At 35.0% G+C, this 22,377-nt stretch overlaps 1 protein-coding gene across 1 annotated transcript in view; it reads left to right on the forward strand.

Moving 5' to 3' along the window:
- Positions 1-22,377, forward strand: part of NCAPG (non-SMC condensin I complex subunit G) — a 57,855-nt gene that overhangs the window by 7,839 nt on the left and 27,639 nt on the right. Inside the window, exons 8-13 of the mRNA XM_036921043.2 lie at positions 2,830-2,970; positions 3,921-4,044; positions 5,631-5,717; positions 6,042-6,221; positions 8,187-8,297; positions 10,527-10,646. Of these exons, the coding sequence (XP_036776938.1) occupies positions 2,830-2,970; positions 3,921-4,044; positions 5,631-5,717; positions 6,042-6,221; positions 8,187-8,297; positions 10,527-10,646 (763 nt within the window). The remainder of the gene's footprint in view (positions 1-2,829; positions 2,971-3,920; positions 4,045-5,630; positions 5,718-6,041; positions 6,222-8,186; positions 8,298-10,526; positions 10,647-22,377) is intronic.

Here is a 22,377-nt window from a genome sequence, read left to right on the forward strand (position 1 = left end):
GTTGGTACATATAAATCTATCACAGTCTTAACTATAGCTCTCATCCCCTTAGTATAGTGTTAATATTTAATTATTCTCCTGATGATGGAATTTAGGGTGTTTCCAGTTTTTACTGATAAAGATCTATTAAGCTTCCTTGTACATTTTTTACATATGCTTGGGATTTTGTGGGTTTGGTTTCCAAAAGTGAGATTCCTAGGCCAAATGTAGTATATATTTTAATAGGTATTGGTGTGGAGATTTTTAACTTTATGCTTTTGATACTATTTTTTAAAAGCTTCTTTCATATTATATAAATTATGGTCCTGAATTCTCTTTGTAAAAGGAAAGGAAGGGATGCGAACTCAAGAGTCCATGCAGGTTTAATGCTAAACCGGAGAGGAACATCACTGTTCTGGTGAACAGAACGAAGAAGGCATCGCTTACAGGCTAAGAGGCTGTATGTGGCCAGGTTTTCGGGCAGGCTTTTGAGAGGACAGGTCAGGGAAAAGGTGGGCTTGTGACTTGCTGACGTGTCCTCCAGAAAATGCATCTAAGTAATATGAAATCTAGGTCTCTCTGAGATGGCAGGTGGGCTTATTCAAAAAGGCAGTACTCCTATCTGGGCTCTATCACTTCGTATGAAATACAGTATTTTGCTTTTGCTTATAATGGTCCCAAATATAAGTTATGGAGCAAAACTATGAATGTGTTTGAATTTTGTATGCAAAATATTGTGTCCAGGATAAATATCTTAAATGTGAGCCAATATGGAAACTTACAGCATGAGTTCATAGTAACATCATGAAAAATATGTGTGAATTTAAGTGTTTGAAGGGTAATTATTTCAGACTTTAACATTTAATTAGGGAATCCATTATAATGCTGTTTGGGCCATGTTGAAATGTTTCCAAAAGGAATGAGTTTGATGAAATGCTTAATAATTATATTAATATAAAAGTAATAAATGCTACAGACGATGGAGAATATGGAGGAAAATATGAGGAAGTGTTAAGTATTTAAATAACAGAGGGGGAGCCTCTTCTCAAGGACCGCTTTACAGATTGATTAATTCTTAGTTACTGAAATTGACATTAAAGAGCAAGTTGGTTTCTTAGGCTCTAGGAGGTCAAGGATACTTAACTTTCCTTTGTCACTTTATCTGTGAGATGTGAAATAAGTAACTTTAATTAGTTTGGTTTTTTCACTTACAAAGAGAAAGACTAAACATATTTTAATTATTATTGAAAGAATACTTAAACAATAGGATGATTTTCTTTTTGGTGTACCATCACTAGATAGGATTAGTTTGCTCAGGTACAGAAATAAAATTAAATGGAAAAATTGTTTCCTAATAATCTCATAAAATATTTTCACGCATTTTAAGCAGGAAGAATCAGTGACTTAACTCTGGTATGAAACAAAAATAAAATTTCCTGTTAACTGAGTTGTTCATGTAACAGGTATTGACGTAGAGAGAGAAATCAGGAATACTAAGGCTTATCAAATTCCAGTAAGAAAAAGGAACAGCAATAAATTTTTAGAAGGCTACTATAAGTATAATTTCTTGGAGAGAGCTTTTAAAAAAGGTTTTTGAGTGGTCTCTTTCATTATAATGAATATCTTTAGAAATAGTTAAAAAGAGATCATGTCATGGTGATTAAAATTGGTGGGTCTGTTTTAAGTTGTATTTGTGCAGTTTAGGATTTACAATCTATTAATGAAACAACTACTCTTTGAATTTATTTTTAGAAAATACCCCCAGTCTTGATGGGATGCATTGTATGAAAGCTGGAGTGGGGAAGTAGAGGGGGAATTCAAAGATGAATGAAGGTTTTTTAGTCTGTCAGAATCCAGGCTAAATTCAGAATAGATCAGTAACTCTACTGATCTTTTGATTTTGCTAATTAATTAGCACTTTTCATAGCTTTCCTTTAGTTTCCTTCTAGAACCCAAAGGGTGACTGATGCCCTTGAAGGTCCTAATCTAATATCATGGCCAGATTTATGAACTTTTATTTACTCTTGGTTATCATTTTATGTGTCAATTTATTCATCATACATAATTTTGCAATTGTGTAACTTGATTTTTGATGGCATTTTAAAAGTGACATTTTTCATCGGGGTTGTTGTTTTTCATATTATTTTCAACTTAAGGCACCAAGTTGTCTAGGCTTAAATTTTAATTCTGCTTTTAAGGAGATTTTTTTTATTTTGCCCAAAAATGGGAGACTTTCTGATAGGCTATTGGATGTTACCTAGGTGAGAGTTGTAAAAAGCTTTTAATTGGTCAGTGATAGTAAGTATAAAGAGGGTAGTTGATGGTACCTGTTTATGGAGATTAGTAGGGCCCTTAAGCAAGGATAAGACATTCATAAAGCTATAGTTTTCTGAATTTGTAAAAGACCATTGTATTCATGGATTCCTTGTATAACTTTTATTATTACTACTGTTATTTTAAACAAAAGAATAATGGTTAATTAGGGGCTGGTGAGGGAAGACAAGCTCTTTATGAATAACTGGATTTTTAGAAAAGGGATTCAGAACTTTGAGAATACCAGTGACACTGAAATAGTTACCAATTTGAAAGACATAAATGTATACCTTTTGAAATTTTTCCATAAGAAATTTGAAACTAATGAAAATATATTTTCCAAATTCTTTTGATTCAAGCCAATAAATATTTGCAAAGTTCATGACAGTAACAGAATTTGCTCTCTAGACCAAATTATAACATTGTATCAACATTCATATATTTGGATTAATATCAACTGTAAAAATCCTTTCTGACCTGATGAGGCGCTCTTTCTTTCTTAACAGATTTTACATTTATTAATTCTGCTTGTTTTAGTTATATTCAGAACATTCCAGTTGTTAAAGATGAACAGAGAGGTGATTTTTCCTATATTGGAAATGTGATGACCAAAGAGTTCATAGGCCAACAATTGATTCTTATTATCAAGTCTTTGGATACCACTGAAGAAGGAGGAAGGTATGTCTAAATGTTAGCCCTTGTTTTACTTTGTTCTTCTAATTCCTGAATTGAAATATAGTCTTGTTGCAACATGATTAAATATGTTTACCCTAGCACTCTGAACTGCTATAAAAGGTTTTCTTTTTTTTCTTACATCTGTAAGAGGCAACATGCATGTGCTGGCTCTTACTCGCTTTTTCTATGGAAATAATGTGAATTCCTAATTCACTTTCTTCAGAACAATCAGTGCAAGTGCTTTTTTTTGCTTAAAAATTATTTGTATTTAATACAGAGGGGTAGTGTTAACCTTAAAAACAAAACTGTCAGTTATTTTTCCAGCAAAACTGGGTTTATTTGGGAATATCAGAGAATTACAGTTCCAAACATTCAAGCTATAGCAAAACCATCGGTGAACACAGACCAGGGCAGCTCTTTATAGATCAGAGGGTGGACTTGGGAGGCAGTTTCCAAGCGTCATGGCTTCTCATTGGCTGACTAGGCTGTTATTACCAAGGTGGTGGAAAACCTTCCTTCTTCCCTCCTGCAGGGTAGTAAAGTAGTAGTTAAAATGTGGTGGACTGCAATCTGAGTCTCTTCCTTCTGGTGGGGTCTGCAATTGAGGAGTGGTGGGGTGTGAGAACTCCCCCTGCTGGCCTCGTGATGACATGTCAGATTTTCCTTAATTTTCACATTAGTAATCTGTCTAAAAGATTTGAGTCACTTCTGGTATTTTGTTATTTCATCATGTTGATTTATGAAAGATTATAGGGTCATTTAAAAAAATTACTGTTTTTGCAGGACATGAATTTTTGACCTAAAGTCTGTACATATATTTTTGTATCTATAGTGGTAAATTATTTTAAAAAACCGAGAAAAATGTAATTAAGTCTGCACAATAGGTGAATTGTTAGAGATAAAATATGTTTCTACCATTATATTTAAATTGAAATAGTTTTCTTTGAATGCAGGAAACGACTGCTGGCTATTTTACAGGAAATTCTTACTCTTCCTACAACTCCAGTATCCCTAATTTCTTTTCTTGTTGAGAGACTGCTCCACATCCTTATAGATGATAACAAGAGAACACAAATTGTAAGTAATTTTCTTTATTGCTGATAAAGGTAAAAGATTTTGGTCAGTGACATTGAGGTCCTACTTTATTCAATACTTTTTGGTTTATTTGCTTTTAATTGCCTTTTGTTTCAGTTTTGTTTCTCTCTCAAATTTTTTAACTTCCTAAAACCAAATCTTTCACACATACCACACAGACACATTTTTAAAAATGTCTCCTTCCTTCTCTTAGCATAGCTATCATTCTGTTTAGTCAATAAAATAGAGCAGGTTAGGGAAGAGGTGACACAGGGGCACTGGTTACTGAAGTTTTTGAGAGCAGGCTCAAGTTCTACATACATGGGTTCAAATCCCCTTTGACACTTTCTGGCTTTTTGACTTTAGTATGTTATCTAGCCGTTTTACTAGTCTGCAAAAAATAAAATAACTTATTCTTCATTGTTCAATGAAGTAATGTTCAAAAAGTGCTTGGTAAATATAGAAATAAATGTTATCTATTATAATATTACTGTTTCCAAGTATTATTTTCTCTGGGATAACCAAAAAGACAGACCTGTATCATTGCTTTTCATAAAATTATACAATCTTTGATTTGCAAGTTAATTCAAGGTTGTCTTTTTCAACCCCTCCTTATACATACATACTTAAGACATAAATCCCTTCTGCTACATTCCCAGTTAGTGATTATCCAGTATCTGCTTAAGTACCTTCATTTGGGATGCAGCCTTTTCCTGAATCAAACTCTAGTGTCCCAGTGGCTCTGAAAGGACTCTTTATGCTGCCATTATTTGTGCATTGTATACCTGCAGCTCTGGGCCTGCTAGGCTTCCCAGCTCAGGGCAAGTTCACTATGGATTCAGTGAGGCCAAATAGCAACAATGGAATGTTGGGGTAAAAAGGGGCTCATACCAAGCTTCATTCTCATTTAGGTCAAGCACTGGGCTCTTGTCCACCTCAGTCTCTGCCCCTGCTCAGCCTCTGCTCCCTTCTCTCCTGCTCTCTTCTCTAGGCTCTCTCTCCTGCTTCCCTCTGTTCTCCCCAGGCTCTCTGCTTCTGCTCTGGCCTCCATTCTAGCACTGGGCAGAGCTCTTTATATATACAAGTATGTGCCTGCGCCCTAGGCTAAGTATTATATCATTGTACATGTATAATGAGTACCAGGTGAGGATCCTGGCCATGGAACTTGTGTTTTCCCTTCCATACCCAAAGGAAAGAATAAGCGTATTCTATTTTTCTACGTTTAATTCCCATGGAGCTGAACAAGGGAAAAAGTTTAGGATTTTAGGCAGAGAATTTTAGTTTTATGGTACCTGAGATTAGACTATTTGTTTATTCTGTTTTTGAAGGACTATATGAGAGGGAATTTATATTCAATGTCTCTGTGCCTATTTACCTTCTCATAATCCTAGAGTTTTCAGTCAGATGTTCATTTTTTTTCTAAAATTGTCTAGCAAATAAAATGTGTGCCATTTTTACTTGTATATTTTGCTCTGTATTTTCGAGAGATTGTGGATACTACTTGGAGTTTTAGGTAGCAGATTGATGCAATTCTCTTATATAAAACATATATTAAAGCATGTACTCTGAATTTTAACTTCACTTACAAGGTTACGGAAATTATATCAGAGATTCGGGCACCTATTGTTACTGTTGGTGTTCATGATCCAGCTGCTGCAAGAAAGAAAGAACTCAAGGTAAATCTCTCTTAAATTGAAGAAATGCTTGAGTATATTGTAGTTGTGCAAGTCTTTTATTTTCTCTTGCTATACATTTTCAAAATTGTTCTAACAAGTTCAAATTATTAATTATTAGAGCATCTAAAATTTACCACCTTATACCAGTCTGAAAGATTTGCTGGTCTAACCTGTTTCAGGAAGAATACTACCTTTGTATTTATGCCAGATTCCGTTTAACTTCTGGGTCATGAGATGTTAAATAATACTCATTAATTTGCCACAAATTTTCATATTAATAGTTCTTTGTTGGTGTTTACGCCATCTGTTTATATCTTTCCTTAGATGGCTGAAATAAAAGTTAAACTTATTGAGGCAAAAGAAGCCTTGGAAAATTGCATTACCTTACAGGATTTTAATCAAGCATCAAAATTAAAAGAAGAAATAAGAGCATTAGAAGATGCTAAAATAAGCCTATTGAAAGAGACAGAGCAACTTGAAATTAAAGAAGTCCACATAGAAAAGGTATAGATAACTATTTCATACTAAATTTGAGCTGTTATTATCAACTAAACCTTGTTTTCTTTCATAACTCAGCAAGCTGCCAGAATATATTCACTTTGGAGGGATTCTTTTAACAGTATATACTGTTAGCACTGGATTTTAGAAAAATACTGTAAACATAAAAGAAAAGTGCTATAACTTTTTGTTTTTTAGAAAAAGCTAAGTAGCTTTGTTATTTTAAATGAAATACTAAACTTATATACCTAGCAACATTTAAAGCTTAGTTTTAGTGGTCTTTTTTATTTTAACTAAACAGTACATGATAAACTAATTTTAACATAAGATAGAATGATATCAATACAATATGATATAAACTTTAGTTCAGGAGGTCTTACAGGATTTTGCCTTTTGTAGTCAACATCAGCTATTATTTTACTTTTGGTTTCGGAAGTGCTGATGAGAGTTTTCTCATAAAGGGAGTGCCAGATAAAGAGTTTACCATACAGGAATATTTCATAAGTCATGTCCTTGAGCTGTCTAGCCATAGACCTCTCTACACCAACACCCCACCTTCCCAGTGAGTATGCCTGAATTTTATTTTCATAACTAGTAGCTTATTTCTTTTGTTTGACAAAGTCTGTGGATTATTGTAGTGAATTTGAAGTTAAAAATGAAAATATATACTGTAAAATGATATAAAATGCAGGTATGAATTAGGGAGATATTAACAGGAGGTCTATCATTATTAATATCTGTTTAACTTGACTTGCGTTGACCATTTATGTGTTCATTTGTCCTATTTAAGGATTTAAATCTATGATAGTTCAATTTCAGCATAGCATAACAAATGCTATGGTCAGGGAAGTATAAAAGCTTAATGGAAAGTCATTTAACCTAGGTAGGGTATTGTTGGCTTCCCCAGAGAAAGAGATAGTTTAACTTGAAATTTGATGAAATAATAAAAGCTAACAGTTACAGAACGCTTTCTTCTGTGGTAGTTACTGTTTTAAGCATTTCACAACTATTGATTTGATTCTCACTATAACTTCACAGAGTTGGTACTATAGTCTCCATTTTATAGAGGTTAAGTAACTTAAAGTCATACAGATAGGAAATGGTAGAGGAGGGAGTCAAACCCAGGCAAGTGGCTTAGATTTGTACTTTTAATGCACTCTGTTGTCTGCTTGATGAATTGTTAAGAGAATACTGTAGTCAGATGACATGTATGAAGGCCCAGAAGTTAAAGAAATTGTGTTTAAAAACTTAAGGTCCATGTGATTAGAAATTTTAGGGGGAGAAGTAAGAGATAACTCTTGGGGGAAGATTAAGGGCCTGGTCATGTAAGACCTTGTGTAAGCAATATTTAAAAATTTGTGCCTTACCATGCATGGTGAACCACTAAGAACTCTTAAGTGGTAGGATGAGATTATGTCTTAGAAAGGTCATCATTATTCAGGAAATGGATTGCAGTGTGATAAAATTCTACGCAGACACACTAGTTGGGAGACTTTACAATGTAGAATGAGATGATTGCAGCCTTAACAAGGTAGTGATGGTGGATATACAAAGAAGTGATTGATTTGAGAAGTATTGAGGGCTTAGTAACAGGGAGAAGTGTGAGCCAAGAATATATCCTAAATATTTTGGTTTGGACAGCTGGGTAGATGACAGTGGCATTTATGAGATAGCGTAGGAGAGGTAGGGACTTGGGTAATGATGAGTTAATTCCCTTTTAGACATTTTAAGTTTGAGAAACTGGATAATACAGAAGAAATGTCTCGTAACAGTTGTATATATGAATCTGAAACTTAGAAAATAGCTAGGCTAGCTCACAGATGGTTAATGGAGTTGTGTAACCTAGATAAGATTGGCCAGGGCATGTATATAAAGGCAATGTGCCTTAGACAAAGCTCTGAGAAAGGAAACATTTAAGGGATGGGCGGAAGATATTCTTATTAATGACAGATATTTTGCGTTACATTTTAGAACGATGCTGAAACACTACAGAAGTGTCTTATTTTGTGCTATGAACTGCTGAAGCAGATGTCCACTTCAACAGGTATAAGTGCAACCATGAATGGCATCATTGAATCTTTGGTATGTTATTGGCCTTTGAGGCTTTATTTTTAGCCCACTCTTTCCTCATTTTATATGTTCCTTGGGCTTCAAAAGAATAAAAGATCGCACATCTTTTACATATACATCTTATACATCCAATACATATAAATGGTAGACAATAATAGTAATAGAGTGGTTGCTTCATATTATGAAGATTTTGTTAAGATAATGCATGTAAAGGGCCTGTCTGGTGTGTAAATTATAATTACTCCTTTAAAAAATTTTTAAATTATTCTCTGCTGGACAGAGATGCAGAATATCTTCATTCTTTGAATATAACAGGAAATACTGAAACATATCAGCAATATTTAAGTACTGTTATCTTGCTGCTGTATAAACAATAAGAAGGTTACATTGTGAGCCCTGTGAAAGGAATTGGTTTATTCCTATATATTTAAGGACTTTTTACCCTTCATAGTTAGTCTCTGTTTTACTGACCATAGGGACTTAAATACTGCAAGACTCTAGAACAATATGGTTTGATAGAAACATAATGCAAACCATATTTAATTTCAATTTTCTAGTAGCCACATTTAAAAAGTTAAGCAGATGAAATTTACATTAATATACTTAACTTGGTATACCCCAAATATTATAATTTCATCATTAACTCAATATTAAAGCTATTGAGATATTTTTCATTGTTCTTCATTCTAAGTCTTAAAGTACGTCTCTATCTGGACTACAATATTAGGTAGTTCAACTCTAGAGTATTGTTTTTAATAATGCTACACACCCACAGCAAATTTTGAATGTATTCAAGCTTTTCCAGTATTCTCCCAAAGTTGTTTTTACTTGGGAATAGTGAAAACAGCCAATGAATGCGATCTAAATATAATTCCTTGTTTTCTAACAGACTAGAACTTCTTTTGAAGTATAGTCTATTAAACCATTAGAATTTCATTTTGTTTTTAGTGAAATGTATTTAATGAAAAGTGATACTTTTAAAGTATTACTTTTATATTTTATGTCTGGTCCTATTGCAAGAGAATGGTAAATTATGGTATAATTAGCTATACAATAGAAATAGTATATATGAAGAATGTGCATATGTAGAAGAAGATATACAGTGTTGATTGAAGAAAACACAGAAATGAGTGGTCACAATGATTTCACTATATAAAACAACCTGTGTCCAAAGACTGAAAAAGACTATAGAGGGATGTATATAAGGTATTTAGATATAGTTATATATTAAGAAATTATGCTTTAAATAAAAATAATTATTAGTTGAACAAGTATTTATTGAACATCTGCTATATACTAAATGTTGGGGATAGAGTGTACATTGTGTACAAAACACATAGATTGCCCTCATGGATCTTCTAGTCAAGTGACAAGGACATCAGTCAAACATGTTGGAGCTTATGCCACTGGTTATTGCTGTGAAGAGCTATATGGTCACATGTGAACTTATAGTGGGATTCTGTTCATGGAAGGTAACTTGTTCTGATATTTGAATATTAACTGTATGAAAAAAGGATGGATGAATGTTGCAGACCTGCTCTTTATAATACAGTTCCCACCAGCTACATGTGGTTATTAAAAACCTGTCCTTTAAAAATTAAAGACTAGTCCAAACTGAAATGTGCTGTAAATCTAAAAGTACATTGTTTTTTGAAGTTTTTAGTACAAACAATATAAATTATCCCAAGTTTTTTAATGTTGATTTTATATTGCAATGGTAATATTTTGGTTATATTGGGTAAAATATATTAAAATTAGTTTTACTGTTTTTTTCCTTTAATGTTGCTACTAGAAAATTTATAATGGCATAGCATAGCTTGTATTGAGCAGCACTGAATGGAAGGCATTGAAATCAGAGCAATTGAATAAACAAAGAGCAAGGGGTAGCATGGTATAAGATAATGCTAAGAAAGAATACACAATAGGGTATATGTCACATTACGGAGTTTTATCTTTGCTATGAGCATTGGGAAGCCATTGAGTGAATTTCAGCAAGTGGAGGAGGGGTGTCTCTTGATCAGGCTATATTTCACTCTGGCTGTATTCTTCAGTTTTAGCAATTTAATTTACCTTTTTTCTTTTTTAAAAAAAAACTGAAAATTGATTTCTATGTTAATAGACAATATGGAAATGAAGTAGATCAATGAAATCATACAGAAATTATCATTTTGACCATGCTTTTTAAAATATACTATTACAAATTTCTTGTCTCAGTCAAAATTATTTTCTAATTCATTTTAGATTCTCCCTGGAATAGTAACTGTTCATCCTGTAGTAAGAAATTTGGCTGTTTTATGCTTGGGATGCTGTGGACTACAGAATCAGGATTTTGCAAGTAAACACTTTGTATTACTATTGCAGGTAGGATTTACCTTGTAACAAAATCTTGATTGTACTTTCTGAAATAAATATTCAGAATCTATGGTGATAATGGTAGTACTCTAACTTTATTCTGGGACTTGATGATTATGGATGTCTTTTAGGGACTTGATGATTTTTATATTGATTTCTTATTAAAACTAATCTGTAGGGAAAAAGTCAATTATTTAAGGTATTTTTTAAAATTAATCATACAGCAAATACTGAGTGCATATTAATGTCCAGCATTATTATAGGCTTAGAAAAAAGTAAGATAGGTAATGAAAAAAACCCATAAAAGGTGTCCTAATGGAGCTTATATTTTGGAAGAGAAAACAGTGAAAAATAAACAACATATAACATGTCAGTTGGAAAAAGATATAGCAGAGAAGGGAACTAAGGAGTGGTAGTAGGGAGAAGGAGCTGTTGGTCAAGAAAGGTCTCACTAGTAAGTTGAAATTTAGGCCAATATCAGAGGGAAGTGAGGGAACAATATCACACGGAACATGGGACTTTGCTTCATATGTTCAAGGAGCAGAAGAACATACAGCTAGGGCAGACTGAGCAAAGGGGAGCATAGCAGGAGAAAGGGTTTGTAGGCAGTAGGATTTTCATGTCTTCTGGGGATTTATAGAGTATAAAGATTTCAGCCTTCACAGTGAATAAGATGGAAGGAATCGAAGAGTTTGAATAGAGGGTTATTGTGATCTAATGGGTATAGTGTTTGTGTAGGCCGGGGTTGGCAAGCCTTTTCTTTAGTGCTAGACTTTGCAGGCCCCCCTCTGGACTGTCTCAACTGAAGCTTTGCTGTGGTACTATGACAGTATCCATAGATGATATATAAAGTAAGAAGTATGGGTGTAGTTCAATAAAACTTTATATATGAAAACTAAAATTTGAATTTCATACCATTTTCACATGTAATGAAATAGTATTTTTCTGCCATTTAAAAATGTACAACTATTTCTTAACTTGAAGGTTTGTAAAAACAGACTGAATTTGGCCCATGAGCCATAGTTTGCAAATCCTTGTATTAACTATACAGATACAAATATGGAAGCAGGGATACTCCTAAGGGAGGGAATTGTAATACCAGGGAGAGATGATGATGAGTTGGACCAGTGTTCTGGCTATTGAGGTCATGAGAAGTGATGGTAAGCTAAGTAAAGATGATGTCCACAGAATTTGCTGATGAATCTGATGTGGCATGTCAGAGAGATATAAGTTGAAGATAACTAAGGTTTTTTGGCCATAACTGGGAAGATGGAATTGCCCTTTCCTATGATGGAAAAAACAAAGGAACAGGTTTTATGTCAGGTAGCTGAGATAAGTAATTCAGTTTGGGGCATTACAGCTTGAAATTTGATACAGAGCAGATATATTGAATAGGCATTTGCATGTGAGTTTGGAGATAGAGCGGTCCAGGCTAGGGAAATGAACTGGAAGTCCTTATTCTTCAATAGTATCCAATGATTAGAGATTAGATATTGCTTAAGAAATAAGTGTAGACTGAGAAGAGATCTTAACTTTGTAGTTTTCTAGGGCTCAGGCAATATTTAAATTGAGGGGACATGAAGAAGAACCAGTAAAGACTAAGGTGCAGTAGACAGTAAGGGAAGAGTGAATGTTCTAGAAGGCAAGTGAAGATGATACTTTAAAGAGGCTATAATGAAAAGTTGGCAGCATGAGAAGTGAGACAGAGGCCTCCTCCCAAAACCACAAATAATAAGAAAATTTAATTAACACAACTAACCCTGAAAGAGCAACACGAAAGAAGGCTGTGGCAGAATGCATACACCTGGAGAAGAGAACAGACCTCACGGATCAGGGTAATGGACCAAAGCTATGATCAAGCAGGATGCAGGCCATTCCCCCATCCCAGCTCACCAGTGGGAGAAAGAGAAATGGAAAGGGGAGGGAGTGGAGGCCTGGGACTGCTGAACACCCAGCCCTGGAGATCTACTCTGGGAGCACGAACCTACATTGCATGGTGCTGTGGAGATTAGTGGGGTTGGAAAGCTAAGACAGGCAGAATACCTAGAGAGACTGAGATTCCGGCCACTTTTGGAAAACATAAATCCACATCTGGTACCTCTGAGACAAAAGAAAGACAGGAGGTCGGAGAAACTTCCTAGGAGTGAGCGGGCTGCTAAAGGGGCAAGAATTACGCAGAGCTTACTGCTCAAGAGAAAGGACAGGTGGACGAAATCATCCAGGAGCACTCTGCACAGCAGGCTGGGAACTTTCAGGAGCTTCAGGCGCTCCATGCCCCTGGCTGGCTGTGCATCTCCAAGAACCCCCACCATGATACGCAACCTGCTACGCCTTTCTCCTGGCCTGACAGCACCACCTTGCAAACCAGTAGTCCCTGCCCTGGTGTCAGGCCAGCCAGCCAGAAGCCCTGCCTACAGCGCCTACAAACCCAAGGCACAGAAGCTTATACCTGTGTACTCAGCACACTGAGTCAGGCAGTGGAGGCAGGCCTAGCAGCAGGGAAGCAGCAAAAGCTCTTTCTACCTCCGAGGCACCAGCGACACTCCCACGCGACCCCTGACATCACTCCAGGGGCTGAGCAGCTCCAAAGAGTAGAACTTCTGGGCACTAGAGGGTGCCACATACAAATACGAAATGTCAAAGGAACCTGGCTCAAACCCAAATCCCACAAACACCAGAAAAAGGGTCAAGTCAAACTGAACTCATCAATCTTCCTGAAGGAGATTTCAAAATAAAATCATAAACATGCTCATGGAGGTACAGAAAAATATTCAAGAACTCAGGAAAGAATTCCAGACAGAGATTCATTCAATCATTATGGAATACACTGTCAGAAATGAAACATACAATGGAGGGATTTAAAAGCAGATTAGATATAGTAGAGGAGACGGTAAATGGAATGCAAATTAGAGAAGAGGAATACAAAGAAGCTGAGGTACAGAGAGAAAAAAGGATCTCTAGGAACGAAAGAACATTGAAAGAACTGTGCAACCAATCTAAACAGAAAAATATTCACATTATAGGAGTACCAGAAGAAGAAGAGAGAGAAAAAGGGGATAGAAAATGTCTTTGAGGAGTTAATTGCTGAAAACTTTCCCAATCTGGGGAAGGAGATAGTCTCTCAGGCCAAGGAGGTACATAGATCTCCCAACACAAGGAACCCAAGGAAGACAACACCAAGACATATAATAATTATAATGGCAAAGTTCAAAGACAAGGACACAGTATTAAAAGCAGCCACAGAGAGAAAAAAGATCACCTACAAAGGAAAACCCATAAGGCTATCATAAGATTTCTCAACAGAAACCATACAGGCCAGAAGGGGGTGGAATGATATATTTAATGCAATGAAGCAGAAGGGCCTTGAACCAAGAATACCCTACCCGGCACGATTATCAATTAAATTTGAAGGAGGGATTAAATAATTTCCAGATAAGCAAAAGCTGAGAGAATTTAACTCCACAAAATATCTCTTCAGTGTATTTTGGAGGGACTGCTATAGATGGATGTGTCCCTAAGGCTAACTAGCTGTTATCAGAGGAAATAAAACCACAGGAATGAAAGTAGAATGATTAATTGCTAAGCAGATGCAAAAGTCAATCAACTACCCCCAAAGTCAGTCAAGGGATAGACAAAGAATACAGAATATGACACCTAATATATAAAAAATGTAGGAAAAAGAAAAAGGAGGGGAAAAAGGCCATTAGATTGTGCTTGGAATAGCATACTATGTGAGTTAAGTTAGACTGTAAAGTAGTAAAGAAGTTACCCTTGTACCTTTGGTAACCACGAATCTAAGGCATACAATGGCACTAAGTACATACCTATCGATAATTACCCTAAATGTAAATGGTCTGAATGTACCAATTAAAAGACATAGTCACTGAATGGATAAAAAAACAGGAACCACCAATATGCTGCTTACAAGAGACTCATTTCAGACCAAACACATACACAGACTGATAGTGAAGGGATGGAAAAAATATTTCATTCAACTAGTAGGGAGAAAAAAGCAGAAGTTGCAGTACTTGTAAAAGACAAAATAAACTTCAAAAAGAAAGTCATGAGACAAAGAAGGACATTCCATAATGATAAAGGGGTCTGTCCAACAAGAGGACATGATCATTACAAATATCTATGCAGCCAACACAGGAGTACCTATATATGTGAAACAAATACTAACAGAATTAAAGGAGGAAATAGAATGCAACGCATTCGTTTTAGGAGACTTCAACACTCTACCCACTCCAAAAGGACAGATCAACCAGACCGAAAATAAGTAAGGGCACAGAGGCACTGAACAACACATTAGAACAGAAGGACCTAACAGACATCTATGGAACACTCCACTCAAAAGCAGCAGGATACACATTCTTCTCAAGTGTGCATGGAACATTTTCAAAAATAGATCATATACTAGGCCACAAAAAGAGTTTCAGAAAATTCAGAAGGATTGAAATTGTACCAAACAGCTTCTTAGCCTACAAAGGTATGAAATTAAAGTAAATTATGTAAAGAAAAAAAATGCCCATAAACACATGGAAGCTTAATAATCAATGGATCAATGACCAAATAAAAAAAGAGATCAAGCAATATATGGAGACTAATGACAACAATAATTCAACACCGGAAAATCTGTGGGATGCAGCGAAGGCTGTGCTGAGAGGGAAGTATATTGTAATACAGGCCTGCCTCAGGAAAGAAGAACAATTCCATATGAACACTCTAAAATCACATTAATAAACCTAGAAAAAGAACAAAGGAGGCCCAAGTCAGTTGAAGGAGGGACATAATAAAGATTAGAGCAGAAATAAATAAAATTGAGAAGAATAAAGTAATAGAATCAATGAAAGCAGGAACTGGTTCTTTGAGAAAATAAACAAAATACATAAACCCCTAGCGAGACTTATTAAGGAGTAAAGAATCTACACACATAAACAGAATCAGAAATGTGAAAGGAAAAACCACAACAGACACCACAGAAATACAAAGTATTATTAGAGAATACTATGAATAATTATATGCTAACAAACTGTATAACCTAGAATAAATGGACAGTGTGCTAGAAAAATACAACCTACTGAGACTGACCCAGGAAGAAACAGAAAATCTGAGCAGACCATTACCAGCAATGAAATTGAATTGGTAATCTGAAAATACCAAAGAACAAAATCCCTGGACCAGATGGCTGCCCTGCTGAATTTTATCAAACATTTAGTGAAGACCTAATGCCCATCCTCCTGAAAGTTTTCCAAAAAGTAGAAGAGGAGGGAATACTTCCAAACTCATTCTATGAGACCAGCATCACTCTAATACCAAAATCAGGCAAAGACACCACAAAAAAAATTACAGACCAATATCCCTAATAAAAATAGATGCAAAAATCTCCAGCAAAATATTAGCAAACCAAATTCAAAATTACATCAAAAAGATTATCCATCTTGATCAAGTAGGATTTATTCCAGGGATGCAAGGATAGGACAATATTGGAAAATCCATCAACATCACCCACCACATCAACAAAAAGAGGGACAGAACCACATGATCATCTCCATAGATGCCAAAAAAGCATTCAAGAAAATTCAATATCCATTCATGATAAAAACAAAATGGGTATAGAGGGCAAGTACATTAACATAATAAAGTCCATATATGACAAACCCACAGCCAGCATCATACTTAACAGCGAGAAGCTGAAAGCTTTCCCTTAAAGATCGTGAACAAGACAAGGATGCTCACTGTCCCTATTTTTATTCAACATAGTACTGGAGGTCCTAGCCACGGGAGTCAGACAACACAAAGAAATAAATGGCATTGAGACTCATAAGGAAGAAGTTAAACTGTCACTGTTTGCAGAAGACATGATATTGTACATAAAAAACCCTAAAGAATCTACCCCAAAACTACTAGACTTAATAGCTGAATTCAGAAAAGTTGCAGGATACAAAATCAATACACAGAACTCTGTTGCATTCCTATACACTAACGATGAACTAGCAGAAAGAGAAATCAGGAAAACGATTCCATTCACAATTGCATCAAAAAGAATAAAGTATCTAGGAATAAATCTAAGGAAGTGAAAGACCTATACCCTGAAAACGACAAGACACTCTTGAGAGAAATTAAAGAGGATACTAATAAATGGAAATTCATCCTGTGCTCTTGGGTAGGAAGAATTAATATTGTCAAAATGGCCATCCTGCCTAAAGCAATCTACAGATTCAATGCAGTCCCTATCAAAATACCAACAGCATTCTTCAACTAACTAGAGCAAATAGTTCCAAAATTCATATGGAACCACAAAATACCCCAAAGCAATCCAGAGAAGGAAGAATAAAGCTGGGGGGATTACGCTCCCCTACTTCAAGCTGTACAACAAAGCCACAGTAATCTAAATAATTGGTACTGGCACAAGAACAGACCTATAGACCAATGGAACAGACTACAGAGCCCTGATATAAACCCAAGCATATATGGTCAATTAATATACGATAAAGGACCAATGGATATACAATGGGAAATGACAGCCTCTTCAACAACTGATGTTGGCAAAACTGGCAGCTAGTTAGTTGCAGGAGACCGAAACTGGATTATTGTCTAACCCCATACACAAAAGTAAATGTGAAATGGATCAAAGACCTGAATGTAAGTCATGAAACCATAAAACTCTTAGAGAATAGCATATGCAAAAATCTGAATATAAACATGAACAACTTTTACCTGAATGCATCTCCTCGAACAAGGGAAACAAAAGCAAAAATGAACAAATGGACTACATCAAGCTAAAAAGCTTCTGTACAGCAAAGGACAACATCAACAGAACAAAAAGGCGTCCTATAGTGTGGGAGAATATATTTGTAAATGATATATCTGACAAGGGTTTAACATCCAAAATATATAAAGAACTCATGCACCTCAACACCCAAAAAACAAATAACCTGATTAAAAAATGGACTGAGTATATGAACAGACACTTCTCCAAAGAAGAAATTCGGATGGCCAACAGGCACATGATAAGATGCTCCACATTGCTAATTATCAGGCAAATGCAAGTTAAAATCACAATGAGATATCACCTCACACCAGTTAGGATGGCCTGCATCAGAAAGACTAAGAACAACAAATGCTGGCAAGGATGCGAAGAAACTGGAATTCTCCTACACTGCTGGTGTGAATGTGAACTAGTTCAACCACTGTGGAAAGCAATATGGAGGTTCCTCAAAAAATTAAAAATAGAAATACCGTTTGACCCGGGAATTCCATTCCTAGAAATTTACCCAAAGAATACAAGTTCTCAGATTCAAAAAGATGTGCACCCCTTTGTTTATTGCAGCACTATTTACAATAGCCAAGATAGGGAAGCAACCTAAGTGTCCATCAGTAGATGAATGAATAAAGAAGAGGAGGTATGCGTACGCAATGGAATTCTATTCAGCCATAAGAAAGAAACAAATCTTCATTTGCAACAAGATGGTTGGAGCTAGAGGGTATTATGTATGCTCGGTGAAATAAGCCAAGCAGAGAAATACAAGTGCCAAATGATTTCCCTCATTTGTGGAGTATAACAATGAAGCAAAACTGAAGGAACAAAACAGTTAGCAGACTTGCAAACACCAAAAAGGGACTAGCAGTTACTAAATGGGAATGGTGGGTGAGGGTGGGTTGGGATGGAGGGAGAAGGGAATTGAGAGGTATTATGATTAGTACACATGGTGTGGGGAGATCAGGGGGAAGACAGTATAGCACAGAGATGGCAAACAGAGACTCTGCCATCTTTCTATACTGATGGACAGTGACTGTAATGGGGTACGTTGGGGGACTAGATAATATGGGTGAATGTAGTAACATTGTTTTTCTTGTGAAATCTTTATAAAGTGTTTATCAATAATACCTTAATAAAAAAATTGAAAAAAAAAGCCTAGAATGATCTAACTGTCCAGTGCTGGTGATAAGTTGATAAGGATTTATAATTGACCATTGTGGGCAAGTAAGGAAGTGTTTGGTGATTTTCATTAGAGTAGGTTTTGTGCAGGGTAAATCCTTAATGGAGTGGGATGAAGAGAGAATTATGGGTGAGGAGTTGGACACAGTTAGTGTAGACTATTCCAAGATTTTATTTTCTATTGGGAGAATCAGAGAAATGGGGTGGTCGCAAGAATGGGGTATGGGGTAAAAAGAAGGGTTTTTTTGGTTTTAATTTTTTTTAAGATGGAGAAAAATTACAGCATGTTTATATATGGAGAATGACCTAGTTGAAAGGAAAAAATTAATAATACAGGGATGAGAGGGCAGTTGCTACAGTGCTACTGAGCAGACAGATGAACTGGGATGGAATCTGTTCTACCGCTGGAGGGCATTTGACTTTTAAAACTCCTTTGGATATTGTCTTTTAACATTTCAGGCTAACTTAACTTGGAAAGTGTGCCTCCCTCCACCTTCTCATGTAAAAGACGTGTAACATCTGGTGTTGCCAAATCTAATTGGATAAAAAAGCTGCAAGGAATTTTAGTGCACATTGCTTGCCGACAGGTAGATGGGAGTGCTCTGTGTCCTGAAAATATGAAAATAAACATGTGACAGCATGGATCGTGATGTTGATGAAGATTGTTTTGAAAGACTGAACTCAACCAATAGTTGAATTTTCCCCACCATGAAACCTTTACCTTGAAGCATCCTTTAGTGTTAAAATGACATTGCCAAGACAAAGAAAGCATAAAAGTAGAACTTGGGGGATTCATATGTTCTAGAAATGGTCAGACTGCTTGTGGCTTGTGTCAAAGTTAGATTAAAACCATACTTTTGTCAAAGGACAATCCTCTGGAATTTCAGGGTTTTATTTTAATTTTTTTTTTTGGAGCACTTATCTAATCGATGAAATTTCTGATGCAGCTTTTTTTATCTTTATCGTCTTACCCTGTTACTATCAGGGAGAAATTTCTATTGTGACATCCTTTTGGAAACTTGGAATGTCAGTATAATCTTTAAAATGGTATAGTTTCTTTCTCAAACAAACTGGAAGAAAATCTTAGTACTTTGTGTAGATGAATCATTTATAGTGCTTAGCCATACTTCTGGTTTTGCTCCAAGATACTGAATGAATCTGCGCATATTATAGAAAGTCGTTACTTTTTACATCAGCACGTATTAGCATCAGCGATTCTGCTGGTAATTCTAAAAAGGTTTTATTTACTATTATGAAATGTATTGACTTCATAGGTGCCCAGGAAATAAAGTCCTACGTTTTCAAAGAGTTTTTGTTAAGAAATTAAAATGATAACTTCTCTTCTTCAGCTTCCTGGCTTTCTAGAAGAGGGGTCTTGAAATGCTAGATTGACCCCTGGTCATTACTTTTTTTTAACTAGAGAAAAATCTTACTAAAAATATTGATAGTGAAGTCTTTATGTCTATTAATAAGTAGTTTTCTTTGGCACTAAAAATGAGGTAAAACATCCGTTAAGATGTCCTATATACCATTATGAATGTTGCCAAGAAATTATAAGTCGTGTAGTCAAGTTAGTAGTACTCTGATAGAGGAGAGTGGAGACAGACGATTTATGTAAAATTTCTAATACTGCAGCAAAGGAAATACCAGAGAATGCTTTCAAAAGATATTTAAGTTCACTTGATCTTTAAAAATGAAATTAGATTTGATCCCTTTAATTTTTGCTGACAATGTCAATAGTAAGTGCTTTGGTTATTGCAGACAGAATGCAATGAGTTTGATGCTTAAGAGTGTCATGGAGTATCTGACGTTACTGAATACTAACTCATCCCTCACTTACCAGAGCATTGATACTGTTTGTTCCTATATAATTTTCTGTAATGAAAAAGAATTATCAGAATCAAGCTGATGTGAAAGATAAATTAATGTTCTTTATCAGGACCATTCCACAATTTTCCTTTCAAGTCAAAGCAGTCAGTAGAATAGCAGCCTTCGCATTGAATTAAAGTTTTAAATAATTAAAAATTTACATTTCTTTTTTTTTTTTAGTTAAACAACTTTGTTCTCTAAACTTTTTTCAGGGACTGCTGTCTATTAATATTTGCCTGAAAAATCCAGCTAGATACGATTTTTTTTTACTTAAAAATGTTTGTGAATGAGCTCAGATTCTAATGTAGTAAAATAAATTGTATGTGAAATTTTGCTTTTTTTTAGTATGTTCTGGGATGGGGTTTTAATCTTTTTATCAGGTCCTCAAAGACACTCATGATCAAAAGAATTTAATCACTGAATGTATTCAATTGTTTATATATTGGTACTTCTAGGGCTATCATAGGAAGATTTTAATTTAGATTTAGGGGAAATAGCGATCTTTTGGGAAAGTAATTTTTTTATCAAGTTTTATTAATAAAAACTGATTTAAGAAATGTATACACCCTGTTAGAAAGGCAAGAGAGGGAAGTTACTTCATTGAAGAATCTTAAGTAAATATCTGGTATTGTGAGCTACTGTTAGCCAGGAAGGAACTGAGAACAAGGAAACTGAATTGCTGCTGAAAGAATAGCATGTTTAGAATTTGTAGAGAACAGTCATGATAGTAAATTCTTACAAATATTTGGCTTTACAGATTTGCAGGTTATGCTGTAAGAAAACATCTAATAAATGATTGTGAAATTTCCTTCAAAGTTTTGTGATTTTGAGCCATTTTTCTTGATTCACTAATTTGATCGGCTTGCATGTGATTTTTATTCATTTTAAAGGCTAAGCTTTATAGCTACGTAATTTATCAATGACTGAAATTTAAGTGCATTAAAGAATATAGTAAGTAAGCCTCTTCATAAGAGAAATATTCAGTTCTTATTTTTGTCATGGCTTTGAAATTTGGTTGTCTAGGAATTCAGTTTTCTTAATGCAGGATAGACTCATAAAAACTGGTTTTATGGTTCACTTTTATAAATGAATCTGTTCATTGAAAATTGAATTCACTATTAATGAAATACGAATTTATTAAGCTAATAAGAGAAAAATGTATCTTTAATGAAACATTATAACCCAGAAGAGTACTGATGTTCTGATGAATGCTTTTCATTGGTTAGAATGTAATGTTTTTGTCTTTATAGATGGCTCAAAACAATTTCAATATAATCCAACAGTTTTTCTAGACCTAAAAAAAATTCAAGATAAAATTATAGTTGGACATATTTGTTCTTTTTTAAATAAAAGGTAACAAATAATATAATTCAGCCTCACTTTAGTTCCAGGAAGTTTTTTTTTGACTGAAGGTGAACTTTTTCTGAAGGAAATATAGCTCTAAATGTTATGGTACAAAGCAATAATAATAACTTTAAAATGGAAATTTTAATTTTTGAGAAATGATGTTTTATGTGGATTTGACACTTGTTCTCTCTGTTGTTTGCTTGAAATATCTTTTTCCATCCCTTGACTTTAAGTCTGTGCGCGTCTTTGGGTTTGAGGTGAGTCTCTTGTAAGCAGCATATGGATGGATCTTGCTTTTTTATCCATTCTATTACTCTGTGTCTTTTGATTGGTGCATTCAGTCCATTTACATTTAGGGTGATTATTGAAAGGTATGAATTTATTGCCATTGCAGGCTTTAAGTTTGTGGTTACCAAAGGTTTAGGGTTAGCTTCTTTACTGTCTTACTGTCTAACTTAACTCGCTTGTTGAGCTATTATAAACACAATCTGATGATTCTTTATTTCTCTCCCTTCTTATTCCTCCTCCTCCCCTCTTCATATGTTGGGTGTTTTGTTGTGTGCTCTTTTTAGGAGTGCTCCC

This window comes from Manis pentadactyla, chromosome 5, assembly GCF_030020395.1.
Source record: "Manis pentadactyla isolate mManPen7 chromosome 5, mManPen7.hap1, whole genome shotgun sequence".
Classification (NCBI taxonomy): domain Eukaryota; kingdom Metazoa; phylum Chordata; class Mammalia; order Pholidota; family Manidae; genus Manis; species Manis pentadactyla.